The sequence below is a fragment of the Annulohypoxylon truncatum genome, assembly GCF_022578515.1.
Source record: "Annulohypoxylon truncatum strain CBS 140777 unplaced genomic scaffold F4807scaffold_3, whole genome shotgun sequence".
Taxonomy (NCBI): Eukaryota; Fungi; Ascomycota; class Sordariomycetes; order Xylariales; family Hypoxylaceae; genus Annulohypoxylon; species Annulohypoxylon truncatum.
The window spans coordinates 1,176,758-1,197,590 of NW_025953789.1; the positions used below are offsets into that span (position 1 = coordinate 1,176,758).

The window sequence follows — 20,833 nt, forward strand, 5'->3', positions numbered from 1 at the left end:
TTAAAAATGTATAGAATACCTATTTTCTATTAGGAATATTGAACAAATACGAAATGCTACCCCTATTTAGGTACGTACCTAGGTACTCGATCTAGTGTGGAGCATGTGGACCAGATCGAGCTTCAATTGGTGCATGTCCCCCCTACTTTCTTGACCGCCTTCGTTAACACGAATTTACCCCTCAGCCCCTCCCCCTCCAACTACAGATTTACAGGGGTCCGAGTGTTTTATTATATCGAGGCGCAGCCATTGACTTTTTGATGAAAACACTACCTAATAATCTCTCTGCTTGAGGACACGCGTTCCTAACTCTAACATATAATCTTAGCTAGTCTCTCGCTCAGAAGGATATAAAATTCAACAAGAAGAAAACAAATAGAGAAAAATACCGACATCATGGACGCCGCCGTTCCTCCCTACCCTCCCCTAGAGGACCGCCCGATCAAGAACACCATTGCGCTCTTCGATGTTGACGAGACCCTCACCCCTGCCCGCCTCTCCGTCTCCCCGGAAATGCTCCAGACTCTCGAGAAGCTGCGACAAAAAGTCGCCATCGGGTACGTTGGCGGATCGAACCTGGTCAAGCAGCAAGAGCAGCTGGGCACCGGCGACCGGCCCGTGACGTCCATGTTCGACTTCTGCTTCAGCGAGAACGGGTTGACGGCCTTCAAGCTGGGCCAGGAGCTGCCTTCCAACAGCTTCATCAAGTACATCGGCGAGGACAAGTACAAGGAGCTGGCCAACTGGATCCTGCACTACATCGCGGACCTGGACATCCCGGTCAAGCGCGGTACTTTTATCGAGTTCCGTAACGGCATGATCAACGTCTCGCCAATTGGCCGTAACGCTAGCACGCAGGAACGCAACGACTACCAGGCGTATGACTTGAAGAACAAGATCCGCGAGACCATGGTCGAGAAGATGAGGGAGAAGTTTGGACATTTGGGTCTGACGTAAGCGCCCTCTCTTAAAGTTATCTCCTACTTAAAAAGGAAGGGAGAAAAAGAAAAAGAAGAGAGAAAAAGTTAATGTGGTAAAAACAAACAGTTTCTCCATCGGTGGTCAGATCTCCTTCGATGTCTTCCCCACCGGCTGGGACAAGACGTACTGCCTGAAGCACCTGGAGGACGAGGCCAAGAAGCCCGGCGGCATCCAGTACACGACGATCCACTTCTTCGGCGACAAGACCGACAAGGGCGGCAACGACTACGAGATCTACGTCGACCCGCGCACCATTGGGCACTCTGTCAAGGGACCCGAAGACTGCTTGAAGCAGATAAAGGAGATCTTCGACCTATAAGTTACTTACAGATTCTCACATATGAGCACAGCCAGTTTCTAGAACTGAATCCAGACCTCGAGCCGCGAGAAGATAGGAAATAGGTTTTCATAAGACGGAAGCAAAAAATATCCAACTAGATCTGGCCGATACTAGAGCAGATAAACAGAACCGACGAAAAAGAAAAGGCCTATAAAGGTAGAGGGCGCTTTAGCCGCATAATGGGTTTAGAAACGTCTTTTTATATCTAGCTGCGTAAAACTTCACCTCGAAAATCCCCTTAAAAATACAAAAAGTCACAAGAATAACACTGGGTACCACTCCGTTTATTGCCTGTTACATAATATGCGAGATATGAAGTCGCGGTAGACATGCACCTCGGGGAGAAATTAAGAAATATCTTTCGTAACTTTGACTTTATCATTCAAGCATGACTACCTCCTACCTAGACATACTGTATAATATAAGGTATCCCGCATCCAAGAAGTCAAGCGCAAAGCCCTAGACCAAATTCCAGGCTTGCTTCGCCCCGGACGGCTATAAATGTCATTCATCATGCGTTTCCCCTTCTCCTTTCTCACCCTCGCGACTCGTCCAATAACCCCCCCTTTCGTAGGACGGAAGACACCCTACTCTACTCTACTCCACCCTACCAAAATAGGCCTCTCCCACCCGTAGTTTCCTGTCATCACCGCCCAAACTCAAGATGCGGCACAATAACCGGACCATACTTCGTCGGCGCCGTAAACGCGCCGTCCCCCTGAACCACGAAATCCACCGCAAGACTCAAACGATTCAACCCACCATTCGCATGCTGCTGGAGGTGGGCGGCATTAGGCCCGTACGGCGTGGCGGGCACGGCGTCGGGGTCGAAGGCGAGGACGGCGACGTAGTTGCGGCGGCCCATGAGCTTCTTGAGCTCGCGCGGGGCGCCCGAGGCGTCGGTGTGGAAGATCTCCATCATGTCCTCCTTGGTGTCGCTGACCTCGTTCGCCGCCGACCGCTGCCCGTTGGCCGGGATGTAGTGCGCGCGGTTGTTGTGCAGCATCTTGAGGATGTACGGCGCGGCGGGCGCGGCGACGATCGGCGAGGTGATGATTTGGTACATTGTCTTGTGGTCGGAAGGGTGCGCGGGGTCGTGCACGAGGCCTGCGCCTGCGGCGTTGACGTCTGGGGTTGTTTGTTAGGAATAGCTGATATTTATTTATGATCTTGTAAGGGGTGGGATGAGGGAAAGAAAGGGATGAAAGGGTGACAGAAAAGGGGGTATGGAAAATTAACGTACCTCCGGATAAGAACGTCATGCGCAAGCCCTTCTGGTGTGAGATGCCCTGCAGCGTGCGAATCAGGTACGTCCGCTCGAGGTCCTTGCTGTCGTGCGTCCACATATCCTTCAAGATCTCGCTGATGTCCAGGTCGCCGAACTGGTTGACCACGTTGCCCATGAGGCCCGATTTTCCGACGGCCTTCTTGACTTGGTTGAAGCCTTGTGCGACCATTTCCTTGCCGCCGACGATGCCCGCCACCGAGCTTGTGACCTTGCCTAACACGTTGTACGACATGTTGACCGCCTTCTTACCCGTCGCGAATGTATTGGCCAGGCTTTCCACAGTGTCTAGTCGCGGGTAGACAATGGGCACCGATAGCATCCAGAGGCAGTGCTGGACGCTAGGCGGTAGCATCGCAACCTTAGGGAATAAGCCCTGGTATGTCGGGCCTGCGAGCACGCGGTTTTGCGTTCGCTCCGACCGGAGATCGACACCGACCACGACCACGGCGGGACCGAGATATTTGATGAAGTGCCAGCCTTGGCCTGTGACGGTGAACAGATCTAGATCATGGCTGACGTTTCGAAGGACCTCCAGCGTGGTATGGTGCTGGAAAAGCAGGTACATGTCTACGGCTATCCGGCCGATATTCTTGAACATCTGCGAGTTTTGCATGTAATCGGGATAGGAGCCGTAGCCATCAAAGCTGGGTGATTATTAGTACGGAAATCTTCACGATATACCTAAAGCTCGCGCTAGTTGTTTATAAGTGAGAACTTACATGTCATGGTCATCGATCTGGCAGACGTGAGGAATCTGCGCAAACGCTTCACGAAGGAACGGCTGGTCGAAATGGCTCGTGTAGAAATGGAAATAAGCGTGCGACACGTCCTCCTCATGACGCGCCGTCCACGAAGCATTTTTCCTGTTCTCCTTACCCGGCATAGCCAGCCACTGTTTGAGGAGTGGCACTTCTTTCCACAGCCGGTCTCCGTAGATCTGGTCGCCCAAGCCGAGCTGGACGTGGAAACCACCGCAGTCGACATTCTTTTGCAGCACATCTTTCCACATAAATCCGAGCCCGCCAAGTTTGCTGCGTTCGTTCTGATTCGTGCTGGCAGCGAAGTCGTTTCCGGAATGCGCGATGAAGCGCCAGTTAGTCTCACTTCGACCCGCGACCACGAATTCATATCTGGTGCAACCGAGGTGCGAAGTGACGGCGTAAGTCCACCTTTCCGTACCAGTTTCGCCCATTTGTAAGTCGACATCATATTTAAAGAATTGCCACCTTTGATGTGTGTAAATAGAACGAGCTGTTAGCTGGCGGGGATTTGGTGATAAATCAGTACTGAGATGAATGTGGATCGTGGGCGGCTGAGGAGCATCTGTGACTATGAGGATACTTCCTAGCCACATTCCTTTCTCAACATCCATGTTCGTGTATCTCAAATAGGGTCCGAAGTAGACACCATTCGTCGGCTGAACCTTGTACATATCTACACCAACACCAGGAGGTCCCGTAAACCCAGCAGCGGTCGGCGTAGCCGTCGCGACGCTCATAATACTCTCAGCGTAGCCGGGAGTCTGCGGCGGGAACATAGGTGAGGCCATCGCGCTCTGCTTGCCAAACATCGGCGACCCGAGAGGGTTGCCATAGGTTGATGCCGTGGGAGATAGAGGTGCGGCTTCATGGTGAATAGGGTTTGGCCCCTTAGGGAATTCCCATTGCGTAGCCTGCGTGGCTAGATGGATATAATAGTACTGGCCGGAATTCTGATCCAGGTGCGCAATCCAACCCTCAGGCAGCGGTGGTGGCGAAGTAGGACCTTGACCTTGGAATGGAGAAGGGGTGTGAGTAACTACTTGCGGTTGCACTTGCTGACCGTTTTGTTGAGGTTCGGGCCTCGGATCGTTGGCAAACGCAGGATGTCCGGGATGTTGCAAAGCTGGAGACGCAAGCCCAGCTGCTATCTCGGTCTGTTTCTTCGGGGGAGATGCTGCGGCTGACGCCTGAGCTGCTTGGGCCGGTGCCGGCGTAGAGCTTGAACTCGGTTGGGTCGGCCGTTGCTTCTCGTTAGGATATGCCGAGGAGCTTCCATTAGGGTTGATACTGGAATATGCAGGCGGAGGGCTAGGCGACATCTGCATTCGCTGGAAGTCTTGTTCTAACACGCTGATCTGAAGGGCGGGTCCGCCATTGCCATTACCATTGGAATTATTATTATTGTTAGCAGCTGCGTTAATATTTGACGGTCGCGCTGCCTGAGCACTAAACGTCGATGCGGTAGGACTTGCGACAGGGTTCGCTCCCTGGTAAACCGTGGGAGGTCCATGCGGCTGTTGGTCAGGAGTTTCCGTCGGCGTCCACGGGCGAGGCACCTGCTGCGTAGCCGGGTGCTGACCATATTGCGCCAGTCGTTGGGATGCCGCTGGGCTTTGGAGACTGTTAAGTGTTGCGGTCCCGGATATACCAGCGGCCGCATATCGTGCCTCAATACCACCGCCCGGAATAGTGCCCGGCTCGACGATAGGCGTCTCTGGCGGAGGAGGGGATCCTCGGCTTGCTCTTGTAGTTGAAGTGGAAGCTGTGGAGGCGAAGCGATTCACTCCATTATCCGCAGGCATCTTGAGGTAGCTATCTTCATTCACCTGAGGTCGCGCATTGTTGTTCGAGCTTGAGCCCGAAGCCGCTGAACTCGCTCTAGGTGGCGGATAGTAGGGCTTCTGATGATAATCGGGAAAAGATGTACTAGAAGAAGCAGCCGCCGGCTTGGGTTGGTTGGCAAGCGGCTTCGCAAATAGGCCACCGTCGTCTCCAGGTGGACTGGCAGGACTAAGCGCTCCTGGTAGAGGCTTAGGACCGGCTCCTCGTCGTTCTGCAAGACCAGGCCCCTTCTTCTCGACAGGGCTTTTATCTAATCGCGGGGTTGTGTCGTTGAAGGTATCTGAGTGTGTAGAGCTCGCGGGACTTATGTAAAGCTTGTTACCGGACGGCCGACGCTGGTCGGCTGGGTAGGGAGGTCGACTCGAGTGGGCAACCGGCTGAGCTATCCGATGGTCGTCGTCATCAGGGTATGGTAGAGGCGCAGCAGAGCTAGAAGCGCCCGGCGGCAGCGGAAAACTCGGCTTGGAAGATGCCGGGGCGGGATACTTGAATCTTTCCGAAGCTCTATCCGAGGCAGGCTTAGGGCTCTGAGGCTTGAATATTCTCAGAGGCTCAACGGTAGGGCTGTCGCAATCCTCGGCGGGCTTGCTGAGGAACATCTCCTCATCAGGCCTTCCGTGACGGTCCATCTTGTTTCACGTACTCTACCGTACGCGGATCGCAAGGCAACCGACAGACGCGAAGGTACTAGCAATAGACGCGGGATGACGCAGGGAAAAATGAGAAAAAGTTATTTATAGGCGCTTTGCGACAGCTAGACCTTAAAAATGTATGCGACGAAATGACTTTATCGCAACTAGATGAGGGGTTACAATGATTGGCTTTGGAGCGAAGTTGTGAAGCCGAAGCTGACGAATTCGACCAACAAGATGGAAATAATAGGATACACGACACAGGACACAGACACGAGCAGGTGAAACGAGTTCAAGAAAGGACAAGATGGATTCGAAGAGGTCTATGATATGCGACCACACGGCTATGGAGGGGGATCTGGGGGGAGCAACCTTGTCCGCAGGTTCGGTGGGTTCATCAACCTTGGCAGGTCGGGAGACAGGCCAGATGATTGGTCGCTCAGAAGCAGGCGCTTAAAGAATAGGGAAATATGGGTGAAGCAGATGCCATTTCCAAGCGCCCAATCAGCCCGACGCTTGGTGTAGTACGCGAATTATACTGGCTCCCTCACATGAATGAGCGTATTTCTCTGGCTGGCTAGCTCTGCCGGTTTTCCTTGATAGCGCTCGAGCTGCCAACGAATAACTCGAGACGTTTATCGAGCCCCTATAATCGCTTGGTTGTCAAGCACGTTCGCATACTCTGATATACCTCCTGAGATGACGAGAATACGATGATCGCTTGCATTCTATCTCGATCTCTTCAAAGTTAGGCACAGATGATATTCATCGCAGCGCGCAACAGGACCGCGGCTTTGGTTAAAAACTCAGAAGGCCCAAAAACGTGACAAGGGTTTTGAGACGGATATTCCCACCATCACTCATCGAGTAAAAGGATCCATATCTATCCCATCATAGCCGGGACATGGGACTTAGCTCAAGCGGCTATTGATCCAAACTTCGCAATCGCATAGCATATGCAATGAGCATGATCAAATGTGCATGCATTATGCACGGCTGTCGAAAATCCTTCCCGTCGCATGGGATTTTGGCCGAATCTTGATGTTACCTATAAATAATAACGTTACGGGAGGCCCCGTCATGCTAGCGTGTCGCCGTTAAATGATAATTGCCCATAGGGCTACGTTGGATTTTGATATATCGAGAATCGTTGAAAGCTGAACTGACCTGGTTTCGCTCGAACTTTTCCACTTGCTATTTCAACTCAACTAATAATCCCAATTGATTTCTGATTCGAACTGGTTACACATCTATCGGGAGCATTAAGGATGTAAACACCCGTCTTTGAATATTCTTGTCTTCGGGTACTGGCGTCTGCATATGGGGGCAGTTTAAGTGGCGTAAGACTTAAGGAAATGGCCTCTTCGTTATTACCTGATAGATATTGTCGGTCCAGACCCGGAAGTATCGAAAACTATTAAATTGCGATTTATTAATCTAACTTGAACAGTTAGAAGCGCGAAGTCAAATCTATAGATATCAACGTTGAGAGAAAAAGAGACTAGGTATGTGTGTTCCTAGAAGTTGGAACCTTGGAAAGCAACTGGATAGATAGATAGATAGGTAGGTATGCTACACACGTCAATTATGATCGGCGCAGGAGCGAGTAGATGCCCTAGGTACCTAGTAATCTACGACGACTAATAGCCTCTCATCGTTCTTTACTATTTTAATCATGAGCACATTTAGATGTGAAAGGAGCAGAGCAGTTACGGCCTTAGAAGAAAGAACGCCACTTCCAATTTACAATAACTTTGTCGGCTGTAAAGGTCGGTCGCCACCTCTCGGCTTCGGTTGCGAAGGAGGCCGCTCGTCTCCACTCGGAGGCGACTTTCTAACGCGGCGCCGTGACCAAGAAAACCACGAATCCCATCGGTTGCCTACTAGCATAACTATGACTCTTACCTTGTGATTCAAATGTCGTTCGAAACCCAAGAGCTCGGATACCGACCATGTTTCGTAGTGCCCCGATCGGGGTTCGGCTCTTGAATATTCGGCCAATCAAAACGCTTCTCGGCACTCTTGACCGTTTGATTTAGTGTGTAGGGACGCGTGGCGACCCTCTAGATCGCCCATCCATGGATTCGATACGGACGATATAGCTAGGCAGCACCCTTCTAAATTGTTCCGCCCTGTTCGAGCTTGTGTTTAGTTGCGTCGTGGAAAGCTGGAGTGTTACGTTAGTCATTTGCCATCACACGACAACCGTTACGCATCCCTGTCTGTAGCCTTGAGTCGCCTTCTTGTCAAGCTACCTCTGCAAAATGTATATAAAAACTACATAGACCCATCACAATCGAATTTGGATTCTTCACAATCAACAACTTCACCAAACAATCACTAGATCATCAGATCCATTACCATCTATTAAGTATTCAACATGGCAAACGCCAACAACAATAACAACAATCAAGTGCCCCCTTTCTGGGAGTACATGCAATCATTCGGACCTCACGCAGCCATGAGAGCTGGCGCTGGTGTCGACCACGCCAACACCGGACCCAGCTTCGGCCCCGGGTTCCCATTCCACAACGCTCAATCTTGGCCGGGCCACGAGTGGGCCCGCTCGGGCGAGCCATGGAACGGGTGGCACGGATTTCATGGATGGCACGGCGGCAGGCATGGCGGTAGGCACGGTCGACACGGCTTTCAGAACTATCGCGATGGTCCTACATCAGACAGAGAGGAGAACGAGCACGACAACGACAACGATGATGACGATGAGATGGAGAGTGCTCCCGAAACCATGAGAAACACTCCGGACGAGTCTGTCAATAGTGAGGCCCCGCCTGCGCCTCCTTCGGGTGCTCCCAACCAGCCTCCTCACCCACCTCACCCATTCCACCACGGACCCCGTGCTTTCGGTGGCCATCATCGTGGAGGACGAGGTGGTCGATTCGGACGTCGGGGAGGCCGCCGTGGCCCACACCCACACTCACACTCACACTCACCGCCCCCGCATTACAATGGCCCTTGGGACTTCCGACCCTTGATGCATGCTTTCGCCACCCATCCGTTCGCCGAGGCGTTTAGAGATTACATGGACCAGGCCCGCGGAGGTTTCTCAGGCGAGTCCAACGAGCAGCAGGAAGTTGCTTTCGTACCCCCTGTCGACGTCTTCAACACGGACAAGGCTTACATCCTCCACGTATCGCTACCCGGTGCGAAGAAAGAGGACGTCGGTGTGAGCTGGGACGGCGAAAAGGTCAACATCGCCGGAGTCGTCCACCGTCCCGGCGACGAGGAGTTCATCAGCTGCTTGACTTCTAGCGAGAGGAAGGTCGGCATGTTCGAGCGCAGCATCAAGCTACCGCCTCCCGGAAGCAACGAGAAGGAGGAGGTCGACGGCATCGGCATCACCGCCAAGATGGAGAACGGTATCCTCATCGTGACCGTTCCTAAGACCGAGAAGGAGTGGACTCAGATCCATAAGGTTGAGATCCAGTAAACGTGGATTTTTCTTACTTGGACGGGTACGGTTGGCAAGGAATAGGTACGGAAGGCCGAGAATAACCTGGTAATTCGAACGGCAGGCGCAAGGAGTTTAGGAGTTTTCAGATAAAATTGCCCCCATCATAACCAATAAAAAATTGCGTTCAAAATAATTCAATGTCTCCCTAGGTCGCTAGACCGAACTTGGTGTCTTTTGCGATATGTCTTAATAATCTGTTTCGTTTCAGTATTCGTGTTCACTCTGATACTCACGTCTGAGCGTTTGACATTCCAGTCCATAACTCTAGAACGGTCCTGGTGAAAGGGATATTTGTTTTGCTCCGCTCATGCTGCGATGTTATTTGCAGCTATAACATCCGTGTCGAGTTCTTGCATGACTTCAAGTACTAGATTTAAGCTGTCCATGAAGGAGTTGACAGCTACTCGGAGCATCCTGTTCGTCGTAGCCTTATACTCAATTTGTAAAATATTTCCTCCTACATCTCCATTGGCGGCATCATCATTTAATTTGCCAGTAGAGAAATTTCGCTGCACTAGCGGAGACAGTTCTTTGTCTACCTGCAACGTCTTGAGAGCGATAGATGCTAATCGAGGTGTTGGGAATGGCACCTCAATAGTTCTAAGAAGGGAGCAGTATTAGCATCGTGATTGCTGCGTGTGTGGTTACAAACGCTAACATACAACACGCAAGGGAACTGTGCATCTTTGGTTGCCGCCATAACAGTTATTGACAATTGTTGTCTTTTCGCGAGCGAGTTGTGTTATGTTTGGAAAAATTACGGTTGGCTAAATAGATCGGAATGCGGATTGCGTAATGAGAAAATATCGAGGTTCCACGGTTTCAGGGAGCGCAAGGAGGGGTAAATCGCAACCAGGTAATTTTTATTCCGAAGCGACGATAAGATAAAGTTGACTGGACAGGACGGTTGGAATTCAGCTGAGGCTTAGGAGGTCAAGGTTTCAGCCACCTATGTAATATGGGCCTATAATGGACAGTTAGCAGTCAGTGGGTCTTCCCGGTTGCCAGGCAACGAAAGTACCCACAAACATGACAAGGTTATGGGTCATGCCCTTAACCAGAATAGGTAAAATGTCAAATGAGACCGCTATGGCCTTTGCTTTCTTTGCTTTCCTTCTTACCCCAACAATAACAATCAAACAGGAAAATAATAATACAGCATCTGATACAAAAAAACATCGTCTCCTTGAAAAAGGCTTCATGTTTTGATGATCTACAACATTTCCTTTTTCTTCAAATCGTTTCCTCTATCTCTACTAGTACTCGGTACGGCTCTCTCTTCTTCGCATTGCATCCTCTACTTCTATCACAACTGCGTTTGTCATTCAAATAGATTGTTAATGCGTGAATGATCCCATTTACTTATTCTATTCATACCCATTACTCTCTTTATTTGAGTATCGCCAGTCGATCCTTCTAGGCAGTGCGTCGCATACCTTAGCACTTGAAGTCTCGGTTGTCGAGTCTAGCAAAGGGCCTGCTCTTGTTTATGCAGAGCCATTGAAGCTTCCTTAGCTCGTTCGGGTCCCGATTGACGGTGTCCTCAAAGGATTCTTGAACGAGTAGCGACACCGCAAGTGGTATAGAAGTGTCAACAGCAATATCCGCTAAGATGGGGCCTTCTTCGAGGAGTTCCAACGCTGGCTCGGTCATTGAGTATATTCCGGGTAAGTCTTTTTGTCTTCACCGTCCTTTTCGCGGACGACATCGATAATAGCTTAATAACTTGCACCCTCATATTCGTCTTGCCCTCGATAATTATCCTAATCCTTTGACTACCTTGCGCCTTCCAATGACGCAAACCAATTTGAGATGTTCAGTGTCTGCTGGCATCTCTCATGGCCCCCTACATCATCCATCTTTACTACTTAATTCGGAAGCATTTCCAGTTACATTGCTTACAATTGCAGACCGCTTATACCTAGCATCCTACCTCCACACCCCTACCGCCGACACCGTCTTCCCGTATCAAGAACCGCCACCTCAATCACCAAGGAAGAGGTCGCAGAGAGCCGTTGATGGCCCTGCGCCTGCGCCATCCAAGTCTGACCGATACCCTCCGTATTACTTTACTGTCGACGACAGCCTCCTCTACAACGCCTTTCACCACGATTTTGGCCCGCTTCACATTGGTCACCTCTACCGCTTTGCGCTGCACTTCCACGATATCCTTGGTGCTAAGGAAAACCAACACAGACCGATTGTGTTTTATAGCCGAGCAGACCCAAGAAGTACGCTTACCGACATTTTGACCTTGAGACATTTGTGACGATTGCTGACAATTCCGGACAGGTCGAGCAAATGCCGCTTGTTTACTAGCGTGCTACATGGTCCTAATCCAGTCATGGCCACCTCACTTGGCCCTAGCGCCCATTGCGCAGATCGAACCGCCCCTGATGCCTTTCCGCGATGCTGGTTATAGTCAGGCCGACTATGGTATCACTGTTCAGGACATTGTATACGGTGTCTGGAAAGCTAAGGAAGAAGGCTGCTGTGTCTTGGACAACTTTGACCTCGACGAGTACGAGAGATTTGAGCGAGTTGAGCATGGTGATTTCAACTGGATCACTCCCAACTTCCTGGCGTTCGCCTCTCCGCAAAGCAATCCGACGGCACGAATCACGGAGTCTTCCGAATTGTATGCTTCATTGCCTAAGACGCTGTCCGCCGTAGATGCTCACCCGACCCTCCCACAACCATTCAAGAACGTATTGAGACACTTCTCTGAGCGCAACATCGGCTTGGTAGTGCGTCTTAACTCTCCTCTTTACTCTCCGTCCTACTTCGAAGCGCTAGGGATACAGCATCTTGACATGATATTCGAAGATGGTACTTGCCCACCGCTCAGTACCGTCCGAAAATTCATCAAACTTGCCCATGAGACAATCACAGTCAGAAAGAAGGGGATTGCCGTCCATTGCAAAGCTGGTCTTGGAAGAACTGGTTGCTTGATCGGAGCATATTTGATCTACCGCCATGGTTTCACAGCGAATGAGATTATTTCGTTCATGAGGTTCATGCGTCCAGGCATGGTTGTCGGTCCTCAGCAACATTGGCTACATATCAACCAGGGAGTTTTCCGAGAATGGTGGGTTGAGGAGAGATTGGAGAGGAAGTTGAGAAAGGAGATGGCCGCGAACGCGAATGCGCCACCCAGCACACCTATCCGTGCGATGCAGAAGGCCAACTTGAACCGAAGCGCTCAAGCCTCAACTCCCCCAAGTCGAAGCCCGTCTAACCGCACGCCCCTCGGCGATTTGGACGATGAACGCCGTAATGCTGGTGCGCAAGAAGACTACTTACCTGCACCAACGCCCGGTCAACCTCGAAAGACCAGCCGAGCGGACCGTCATCATCCTTACCAACGGAATTCGGTCCACCATCCTACTGTCGAAGAGGAACAAGAAGGCGCCGGCAAGAACGCAGAGGTAGCCTCCTCTCATAACAGGCGATCTAACGATAGCATTGAGTCGGAGGAGGAATTATATCTGCGCATGCGATCTAATCGTAAACAATCTCGCACACCAGCTTGCAACGAAACGATCCGATCTGTCAGTCAGAGCACGACCACAACAATATATCAGGTGATTGACAACGACGCATCCAATGACGCCGAAAACGTTGGTCACAGTCGTCCGAAGACCATCGTAGACCATGTCACGGCAAGCGGTTCGCCAACACGCTCGGCAAGCGCTTCTGGCGTGTTGACCAAGGTCAGGAGCAGCAAGCGATCGACCGAGTCTGCCCGAAACAAAGATTCAATGGGTGTGCGAAAGACCAGCGGTCGGATCGGTAGCATTGGCACCAACAACACAGCCAATTCGGCACGTAAAGTTTCCGCGTTATAGGATAATGAGGTTTTACAGCCGCCGAATTGGACTGTCGATGACTGTTCTGAATAATGCTGCAATATATCATGGCTTATCCAATGATGATCAAACCTTCTGCGGGCAGCTAATTTTTCACGATGACGACTATGACGACCGAATCATGGTTCTTTGCATATGCGTTTGGCGTTCGGTATCAATAAGAGGTACATGGATTTCACCCCCAATTCAAATCAAATATAATGGATCCGACTTCTTTCTTTCTTCGCATCTGTCCTCCTCGATGATTCCTCTTCGAAGAAAATAAAGTACCCAGCTGGCTACCTTGGTTGCTTGTTATTCGTTCCGACCGACCGGCTTGCCCACGCAAATCTTTCTGAATGACTTGGGCGTTTACGGTTCCTGTTTTTGCTTTTTTGGTTAGTTGGTTCGGAATGGACACTTTTGCATCTTTTAATCCGGGCTGGTTTTCAACGCTGAATTGTGTCTATTCTAAACTGACGTCGAGCTGGAAGGAGGATGCGAAGCTGTAAGAAGCCTTGGAGTAAATTAAGGAGGGAGGGTTTTCTCGTTGAGGTATCACTGCTTGGGTTTGCTTTAGATCAATACGCGTATATGATGAATAACTTTTTCATTTTACTATTTTTACGACTCGCTTTTAATATTTAATGGTGATGGTGAGATTCATGGATCTTCAGCGGCTCTGGGTAGTGTGGGCTGACTCCATAATGACGGTGAAAGTGATTAACCTTCTTCGACCAATCCTATTTGACCGTTCCCCGGCTACTCCCTTGTCCGGTCTTCGTCATATCATGGATGTCTCCAAGGACACCGGGCCGTATTACTGGCATTGGAGCGGGCAGAGCGGGGCCAATCTTCCCAGCCCATAGCTCCTTCAGCCCGAAGTCCTTTCCCAGTTTGAGTACGAGTTTGAATTTTTGATCCCAGACTGCCAGAATCAGATGGAGGAAACGTTTTAGTGTCCACTCACCTAAACACTTGCTGTCCCGTCTTTCTACGATCATGTATCATTCATCGCATAACCCCAAAACAGGGTTGTGTCAAAGCCAGTTTAGGGAATAGTCACCTTTTTCGGATGCCTGTCTCCCGCATCACCGAAGATCATGACCTCTAAATCGCAAATTTCCCCGGGAGGCGCCTTTCGCTTGCCTGGATCCCCCGCTGCCCGCTGTTACTGTAGCATTGTCGGAGGCTTATTCCTACGGCAGACTATTTTACTTTACATGTTATGTCGTCCAGCTCACCATACATTACATTACATACATACATACGTACATGGATACCTAGGTATGTAGGCTTTGGTGGCTTCCAGTAACATTCCAACAATAGACAAAGACTACTGCCGTGTCACTCCTACATGCAAATATTTCGTGATCATGTGGCGTTTCTCCTAACCAGACGGGCTAGACTAACTTACTACTGTGATGAGAAAACCGAGGCATTTTCTCCTCTCCGAGACAGTTCCCCTTAGATGAGCATTTATAACGAGGCTACCGGGAGGTATTCCCCGCTGGCAGCTCAGCCGGCGCTCATACGAAGCAGAGTAGAACCAGCTCTTCGAGGCTGGAATACTCGGATAGGGCGGCTATTCACTCCCAGAGACCTAATTTACGGCTGCTTTTGCCATGGCGGAAGAAGAGCAATTGCCAGACCCTCCCAAAGGTCGGCGGGAGATCGCCATGAACAAACTCCGCGCTGTCAAGCGCAGGATAAAGCCGTGGTATATATACGCCCTCATAGCGACGACGATAGTTACTCTCGTCGTAGTGCTTTCGGCCGTGCTAGTCACTCGACGGAATCACCAGTGGTTCATTGAAAAAGTTCAGCATGACAAAGCGGTATTCTCTCTCCCCTCTTGCTTCTCACTTCTTCTCCCTCTCCTTGGAGTATCTTGTTGAGTGAGATCCAATGCTAAGACCTGAGCGCAGACCCCGTCCAACCCGGGCAACGCCCGAGTGAATCTCGGCTACGCACAGTACCAGGGCACGCTCGTCGGCAGCGGGGGCGGCGTGGCGCAGTACCTCGGGATGCGGTTTGCGGCGCCGCCGACGGGAGACCGCAGGTGGAAGGCGCCCGTCGAACCAGAGGTAGAAGATTCGGGAGATCAAGCCGCTGATTCCGTATGTTTTCATTTTCAACGTCTTTTTCTTATATTCCCTTGTGAACTGTCTTATGCCGCTGGACCATTGTTTTGTTAGGTATTATATACTTAGTGATACGGAATTCCCTCCCATTTCTTTTCCTTTAGAGACAAAAAATAATAATAAATAAAGGGAAAATGAGAGGAGAGTTAGAAGAGAAAGGATAGGAGAAACACGCCAGCTGACACACCGTGATGTTATATATAGTTCGGTCCCATCTGTCTAGGTCTCGGGTCGTCGTATCCGAATAGCGACGAAGACGAGGATTGTCTGTACGCCAACGTATGGGCACCGGTCAACGCAACGGTGGACTCCAAGCTACCCGTATGGCTGTTTATCCAGGGCGGTGGTACGCATTTCCCATGAGCCTTTCCATATCCTTAATCCCCCTCCCTCTTCCCCTCTCCATCTACCCACCAAACCACTCACCACCCACAAACTAACCAACCCACCAGGCTACAACACCAACAGCAACGCGAACTGGAACGGGACCTACCTCCTCGAGCAGTCCAACAACAGCATCGTGTTCGTGAACTTCAACTACCGCGTCGGGCTCTGGGGTTTCCTAGCCTCGGAGCGGCTCCTAGCCCCTGGCGCCGACGGAGACTTAAACGTCGGCTTGCGGGACCAGATCGCCATGCTGCGGTGGACGCGGCAACACATCGCGCAGTTCGGCGGCGACCCCGACCACGTCGTCATCACGGGCACATCCGCCGGCGCCGGCTCCGTCGCCCTGCACCTGGTGATGGCGTACGGCGCGCACGGGCAGGGCAGCTACGGTAGCTACGGTAGCTATGGGAACGCCACCAGCGGCGACAACAGCGATGTCGGGGACAGCGTCGGCACCAACCTCTTCGTCGGCGGCGTCGGGGAGTCCGTTTTCTTCCCGTGGCAGCCTGTCCTCGCCGATTTAGAATGGCAGTACGACCTGCTCCTCAACCAAACGGGGTGCGACGCGCTGTCATGCCTCCGCGGGCTCTCAACAGAGACCCTACAAGCCCTGAACACAGCGTCCCCATTCCCAGGACGACCAGGCCTGCCCGCGCCTCTGCCGCTGTTCTACTGGACGCCCTGCGTCGACGGCGCGCTGCTGCGCGACCTGCCGTACGTGCTCTTCGACCGGGGCGAGTACGTCCCGGTCCCCGTGATAATGGGCACGACGACGAACGAGGGCGCGTCCTTCGCGACGAACGCGTCGACGCCCGACGAGTTCGGCACCTTCATGCAGGACAACTACCCGCACCTGACCTCCAACCAGACTGCCGACATCGTCGCCGAGTACCCGCAGGCCCTGCAGGCGCCGCTCCCGGCCCACGCCTCCTGGTTCCCGTCCACGGCCGCCGCGTACGGCGAGGCCACCTTCATCTGCCCCGCGGACTACATCCTGGCCTCGTACGCGCGCCCGCCGGTGCCGCCTTTCAACGCCGGCGTCAACGCCAGCCGGATATGGGGGTACCGGTACGATGTCGCGGATCCGATGAATACGGCCGAGGGGCTCGGCGTCCCGCATATATGGGAGTCGTGGGCGGTGTACGGGCCGGACGCTATTAACGGCGTCGGCGGCGGGCCCGCGAGCTACTACTACCCCGGCATCGCGGCGGGGGTCGTCAAGCCGGTGCAGGATTACTGGATCTCGTTCGTGAAGAATTTAGATCCGAACACGGGAAGAGCGGCAGGGGCTCCAGTGTGGGAGGCGTGGGGGACGACTAACGAAACTAATAGTGCTAATAATGCGAATAATACTAGTGATGGAGGCCAAAGGTTGCTCTTCCAGACGGAGGGTTTCTCGATGGAGCCCGTGGCGTCGGATTTGCAGGATCGGTGCGACTTCTGGAGAAAACTTGTTCCTGCGACACAGCAGTAAAAGTATCTTAAACCTACCTACCATGCTCAGCGTTCTACGTATGACTACGGAGATTATCTAAAAAGATATCTAAGTAGCTGCCTATATAAGATATATAATGACGATATAAATACTCATAATATACATATAGCCACTCGACAAGACCGTTTACTTTATCTTCCTCTTGTACGTGTTTTCCTACCCGTAAACAAACTTTAGCTTTCATGAGTTCTTTTCCCCCATCTACTCTCTAGTATCACCACCATATCCAGCTTCTGCGCAGCGGAATCCCACAGCGACCTACACGGGATAATTGCTCCCTTCCCGAGCAAAGAACCCGCATCTCCAAGTAGGTCAAAAGACTCGGAGTTGACGTACGTGAGCTTTGGATTTAACTCGATAAATCCCAGTTGTGGACGATCACTTGTTTGTAGTATTTGACCTACCACCCTCAAAATATGCTGCGTTCCACGAACTCCTACCCCGCTATGAGCTGCTTCGCTGTTCTGGTACGCCGCGATAGTCTGGACGAACACGTCGCCAGAAGGCGACTCAACGACAACGCTGTGCATTGTCGTATGTTTGTCTTTGTCTGAGCCGTGAGATGAGTACAGCCGTACATCTCCAAAGCCCACGTTCGCGAATCCCAGATGCGCGTGCCACTCGACACCAGCGGATCTTGGTAGCTCCTCGACTTCGGCTGAGAAGACGAACGGAAGTGCTCTTTGTGATAGACCGCCTTCCGAATATGAGTCGGGGTCAAAGTCCTTCAACACCTCCCAATCTGGGAGCCCTGGCTTTGCGGTACAAGTATCGCCGCTATTGCCATAAGTCATGTATAAAGGATTGTACTTTTGATCCCACAAGTCCGGACCGTCTTCTGCATCACTCGAAGCAGAAGATGGCATCGCATGTGCGGCTCTCCAAGCACTTGCGGCAAGCAAAGCACGATGTTTTGTGTATGAAGTAGTAGTTGAGCGCGGAAAGTATGCCACGGCACTACTCCACCATTGGACCTGCATCTCGGCGCCCACACGCCAGAGATGTTGTAGCGCCAGAGTAATTTGTAGGCGGATATTATCATTATCGCCCGGTGACATGGGGGTTAGGCTCATGGATGCAGGTACCAAGGGTATCTGGCCTGCAATAGATACCGCGACGGGCAAGTTCGAATTTACGTCATTATCATTACTGTTATCTTTGTCGATTGGTAGGAGCGGGTATGTGATGGCTTGGCTATAAGGGCCGATGTTTGCGGGTGCCCAGTATGACCGAGATTGTACATGCAAACCGCGTCTATCTCCCTGCTTCATCCGAGGTTGCACCGCGAGGAGAATGGTTATATCGGCATCTCGAGGCAGCAGGAAGTCGCCGCAGGATATAGTGACTCGGGCCGGTGGATTGGGCTCCCTGAAAAGTGCCCCGTAAAGCTTGTTGACAATTGGGAAGTCTGCCATTCGCCGTAATACAATAATTGAGTTGGTGATTGCGGTTGGCGATAATGAGTATTCGCGTAGTCTTTGACGCACCTCATCCACAATTTGGGCTGCCTGGACTTCAATATCTCCGGTGCGACCAGCGTGGTACCAGTCTTGGCTAATAGAGCTAGTAAGCTTGAGGGAAAGGAAAGATGGCCGCTGGCCGATTTCGTGAGGGCTGATACTACCATGTTCGTATCCCAAGAATTTGCTACGTAACGAACCGAGTATATTTTCGAACTTCGGATCAAGCAGGTCTGGAATACGGACGCCTTGGCCTTCTGTCTTGGATACCATTTCGGCTTCCGGTTTCGCCTCAACTTGAGCCTCGCGAATACTCAACCAAGCACTACCGCCTCCTTCACGTACAACCCTCTTGTCGTTGTCGCATACAACGATGCGGCCCTTAAACAGCGTTGGCGGCCCATCTACGACGAGCGTCTCAAACTCGCCTCCCTCGCCGAGCACGGCACCCCGTCCGCCGTCACCACCGAAACGCCGGAGTGCGCGGCGGATACGTGATATGCCGGTATCGCTAGCAACATTCTCCCACAGGAACTCTTCTCCTAAACCAGCGCTAGCCACCTTCACGACACGTGCTACCAGCCCTGCGGCAGCCATGTCACGAAGTAGCTGCGCGTCATCGGTACATGCCGCAGGTTGAAGAGTATTTGTGGGGAATGCAGAAGTAGTAGTGGAAGCGGAAGAATGCGGAAGCTCAGGGTACTGCCATAGATACGCCAGCGGAATTAAGCCGAGACGTAGGGCGACGGACTCAACACGAGTTCGCTGGTACGTCGATAGTATTGCGCCCGAGCACAGGGCGTTAACCTCCGGATGAGCCTTGAGGACAGCACGAAGGAGCGGGACTAAGGACTCCGTCTCATCCTCTTCCTCGTGATGACCGTCAGGGTCTTTGTAACTTGTGCCACTATCTACGGCTGTACCAAGGATAGCCTGGCGAAACAGAGGTAACCCTGTGGCTTGGGCATAAAGAGGGATTACCTGGTGGCCCACGGTCTGGTACATGAAACTATTCAAGTCGATCTCGTCTTCATCTTGGCTATCGTGATCAGCTCTTGGTCCTGTGAGTGAGCCGTGCTGCGGTTGGGCAACAACATGATCGCTGGGAGAGATCCGTATGGCAGCAAGATTGCTAATAGTGTTGCCAATTTCGGCTCTGGATCCATCTTCATCTTCAGATCTGACAGTAGTTCGTATACTAGTACTGCCAGATTTAGGCGGCGGATGGAGATTAGCCAGTGCTATGACGCGATGTCCATTAGCCAGGCAGTGGAGAATAGAGTAGAAACTATCCTTTCCTCCAGATACCAAGGCGACAACGTTTAGGGGATCATCCGTTGCCATGGGTCATTTGCGACTGTCAAAATGTGACAGGTAGAAATTTCGGAGAAATAAAAAGAAGGCAAATAGTGCAACACCCTACCGACGAGTCATCGTTCTCCGGTAGGTCGGCTTTGTCTTGACTGTCACAACTCCAATAAGACCAAGGTCCAATTGCCTCACTTTTCACTTTTTCTTCTCGCCGGGTAAGGTATATCTCAGCTGATCTCGGTGTTTGCTTCGTGATATGGAATATTTGAAGTAGTGCTCGTGCGCAGTGAGCTATCGTTCAGCGACTAGTGTAGACGTAGTTAGGCATACCTAAAGCTATAGATATCTCCAATTAGGACACTAATCAAGCGAATTATAACGATGATAGCTCATAAAACGGCGTTGGCTTGGCGGGGACCCGGACGATTGAAACAGTTTGGGAGACCGATGATGGACGGCTAGGGCTCTAGTAGGTAGGGACTAGCCGTCACCAACAGAGGCCGTCAAATAGTTAGGCAGAAACACGATCGTCTTAGTACGATTTAGCGAATGAATATGTACAAGTGGAGGTTGGTAGAAGTTGCGCCTTTACGTCCGTTGGGTCTTTTGGAGATGTTTCGATTGAAAACGGAGAGACTGAAAAGTTATGACCCACAGGTTGGTTTGGTTAGTTAGATAAGACGATAATTAGATTGAAATGACGTAAAATAGTAAAGGCGAGGCAGTCACACTTGTTCCGGTACTACTGAGGCACTCATATCAAGTAATTGCATAAGGTAACATATATCGATCTCTATACACGATATGGATGTAACGAAGACTGTCACGGTAGAGCGCGAAGACTCGGACGTAGTTATTCTTGGGCAGCGGCA

At 51.5% G+C, this 20,833-nt stretch overlaps 7 protein-coding genes across 7 annotated transcripts; 4 read left to right on the plus strand and 3 right to left on the minus strand.

Annotated features, from left to right (window-relative positions):
• The first annotated feature begins 194 nt into the window (after positions 1–194).
• F4807DRAFT_206108 (eukaryotic phosphomannomutase) lies at positions 195–1,643 on the plus strand. Its single transcript, XM_047993861.1, has 2 exons — positions 195–953; positions 1,048–1,643. The coding sequence occupies exons 1-2, from the start codon at positions 397–399 to the stop codon at positions 1,298–1,300; spliced, it is 810 nt and encodes a 269-aa protein (XP_047858453.1). The 5' UTR covers positions 195–396; the 3' UTR covers positions 1,301–1,643.
• On the minus strand, positions 1,455–6,007 carry F4807DRAFT_206131 (uncharacterized protein). The gene is made up of 3 exons (XM_047993862.1): positions 3,329–6,007; positions 2,565–3,253; positions 1,455–2,449 (listed from the first exon to the last, which is right to left on the minus strand). Exons 1-3 carry the CDS (start codon positions 5,839–5,841, stop codon positions 1,968–1,970), a joined length of 3,684 nt encoding a protein of 1,227 aa, XP_047858454.1. The 5' UTR covers positions 5,842–6,007; the 3' UTR covers positions 1,455–1,967.
• A 1,983-nt stretch (positions 6,008–7,990) lies between these two features.
• Positions 7,991–9,462, plus strand: F4807DRAFT_206104 (HSP20-like chaperone). The gene has a single exon (XM_047993860.1). The coding sequence runs from the start codon at positions 8,225–8,227 to the stop codon at positions 9,290–9,292; it is 1,068 nt and encodes a 355-aa protein (XP_047858455.1). The 5' UTR covers positions 7,991–8,224; the 3' UTR covers positions 9,293–9,462.
• Positions 9,462–10,216, minus strand: F4807DRAFT_206080 (Pcc1-domain-containing protein). The gene is made up of 2 exons (XM_047993859.1): positions 9,979–10,216; positions 9,462–9,916 (listed from the first exon to the last, which is right to left on the minus strand). Exons 1-2 carry the CDS (start codon positions 10,014–10,016, stop codon positions 9,622–9,624), a joined length of 333 nt encoding a protein of 110 aa, XP_047858456.1. The 5' UTR covers positions 10,017–10,216; the 3' UTR covers positions 9,462–9,621.
• A 221-nt stretch (positions 10,217–10,437) lies between these two features.
• On the plus strand, positions 10,438–13,870 carry F4807DRAFT_409824 (phosphatases II). Its single transcript, XM_047996569.1, has 2 exons — positions 10,438–11,547; positions 11,609–13,870. Exons 1-2 carry the CDS (start codon positions 11,109–11,111, stop codon positions 13,162–13,164), a joined length of 1,995 nt encoding a protein of 664 aa, XP_047858457.1. The 5' UTR covers positions 10,438–11,108; the 3' UTR covers positions 13,165–13,870.
• A 919-nt stretch (positions 13,871–14,789) lies between these two features.
• Positions 14,790–17,169, plus strand: F4807DRAFT_456483 (alpha/beta-hydrolase; the record flags this gene model as incomplete). The annotated part of the gene is made up of 4 exons (XM_048000885.1): positions 14,790–15,002; positions 15,093–15,284; positions 15,513–15,654; positions 15,761–17,169. 4 exons carry the CDS (start codon positions 14,790–14,792, stop codon positions 17,167–17,169), a joined length of 1,956 nt encoding a protein of 651 aa, XP_047858458.1.
• A 97-nt stretch (positions 17,170–17,266) lies between these two features.
• On the minus strand, positions 17,267–20,298 carry F4807DRAFT_206244 (adenine nucleotide alpha hydrolases-like protein). Its single transcript, XM_047993863.1, has 2 exons — positions 20,292–20,298; positions 17,267–20,237 (listed from the first exon to the last, which is right to left on the minus strand). The coding sequence occupies exon 2, from the start codon at positions 19,992–19,994 to the stop codon at positions 17,364–17,366; it is 2,631 nt and encodes an 876-aa protein (XP_047858459.1). The 5' UTR covers positions 19,995–20,237; positions 20,292–20,298; the 3' UTR covers positions 17,267–17,363.
• Positions 20,299–20,833: the final 535 nt, after the last annotated feature.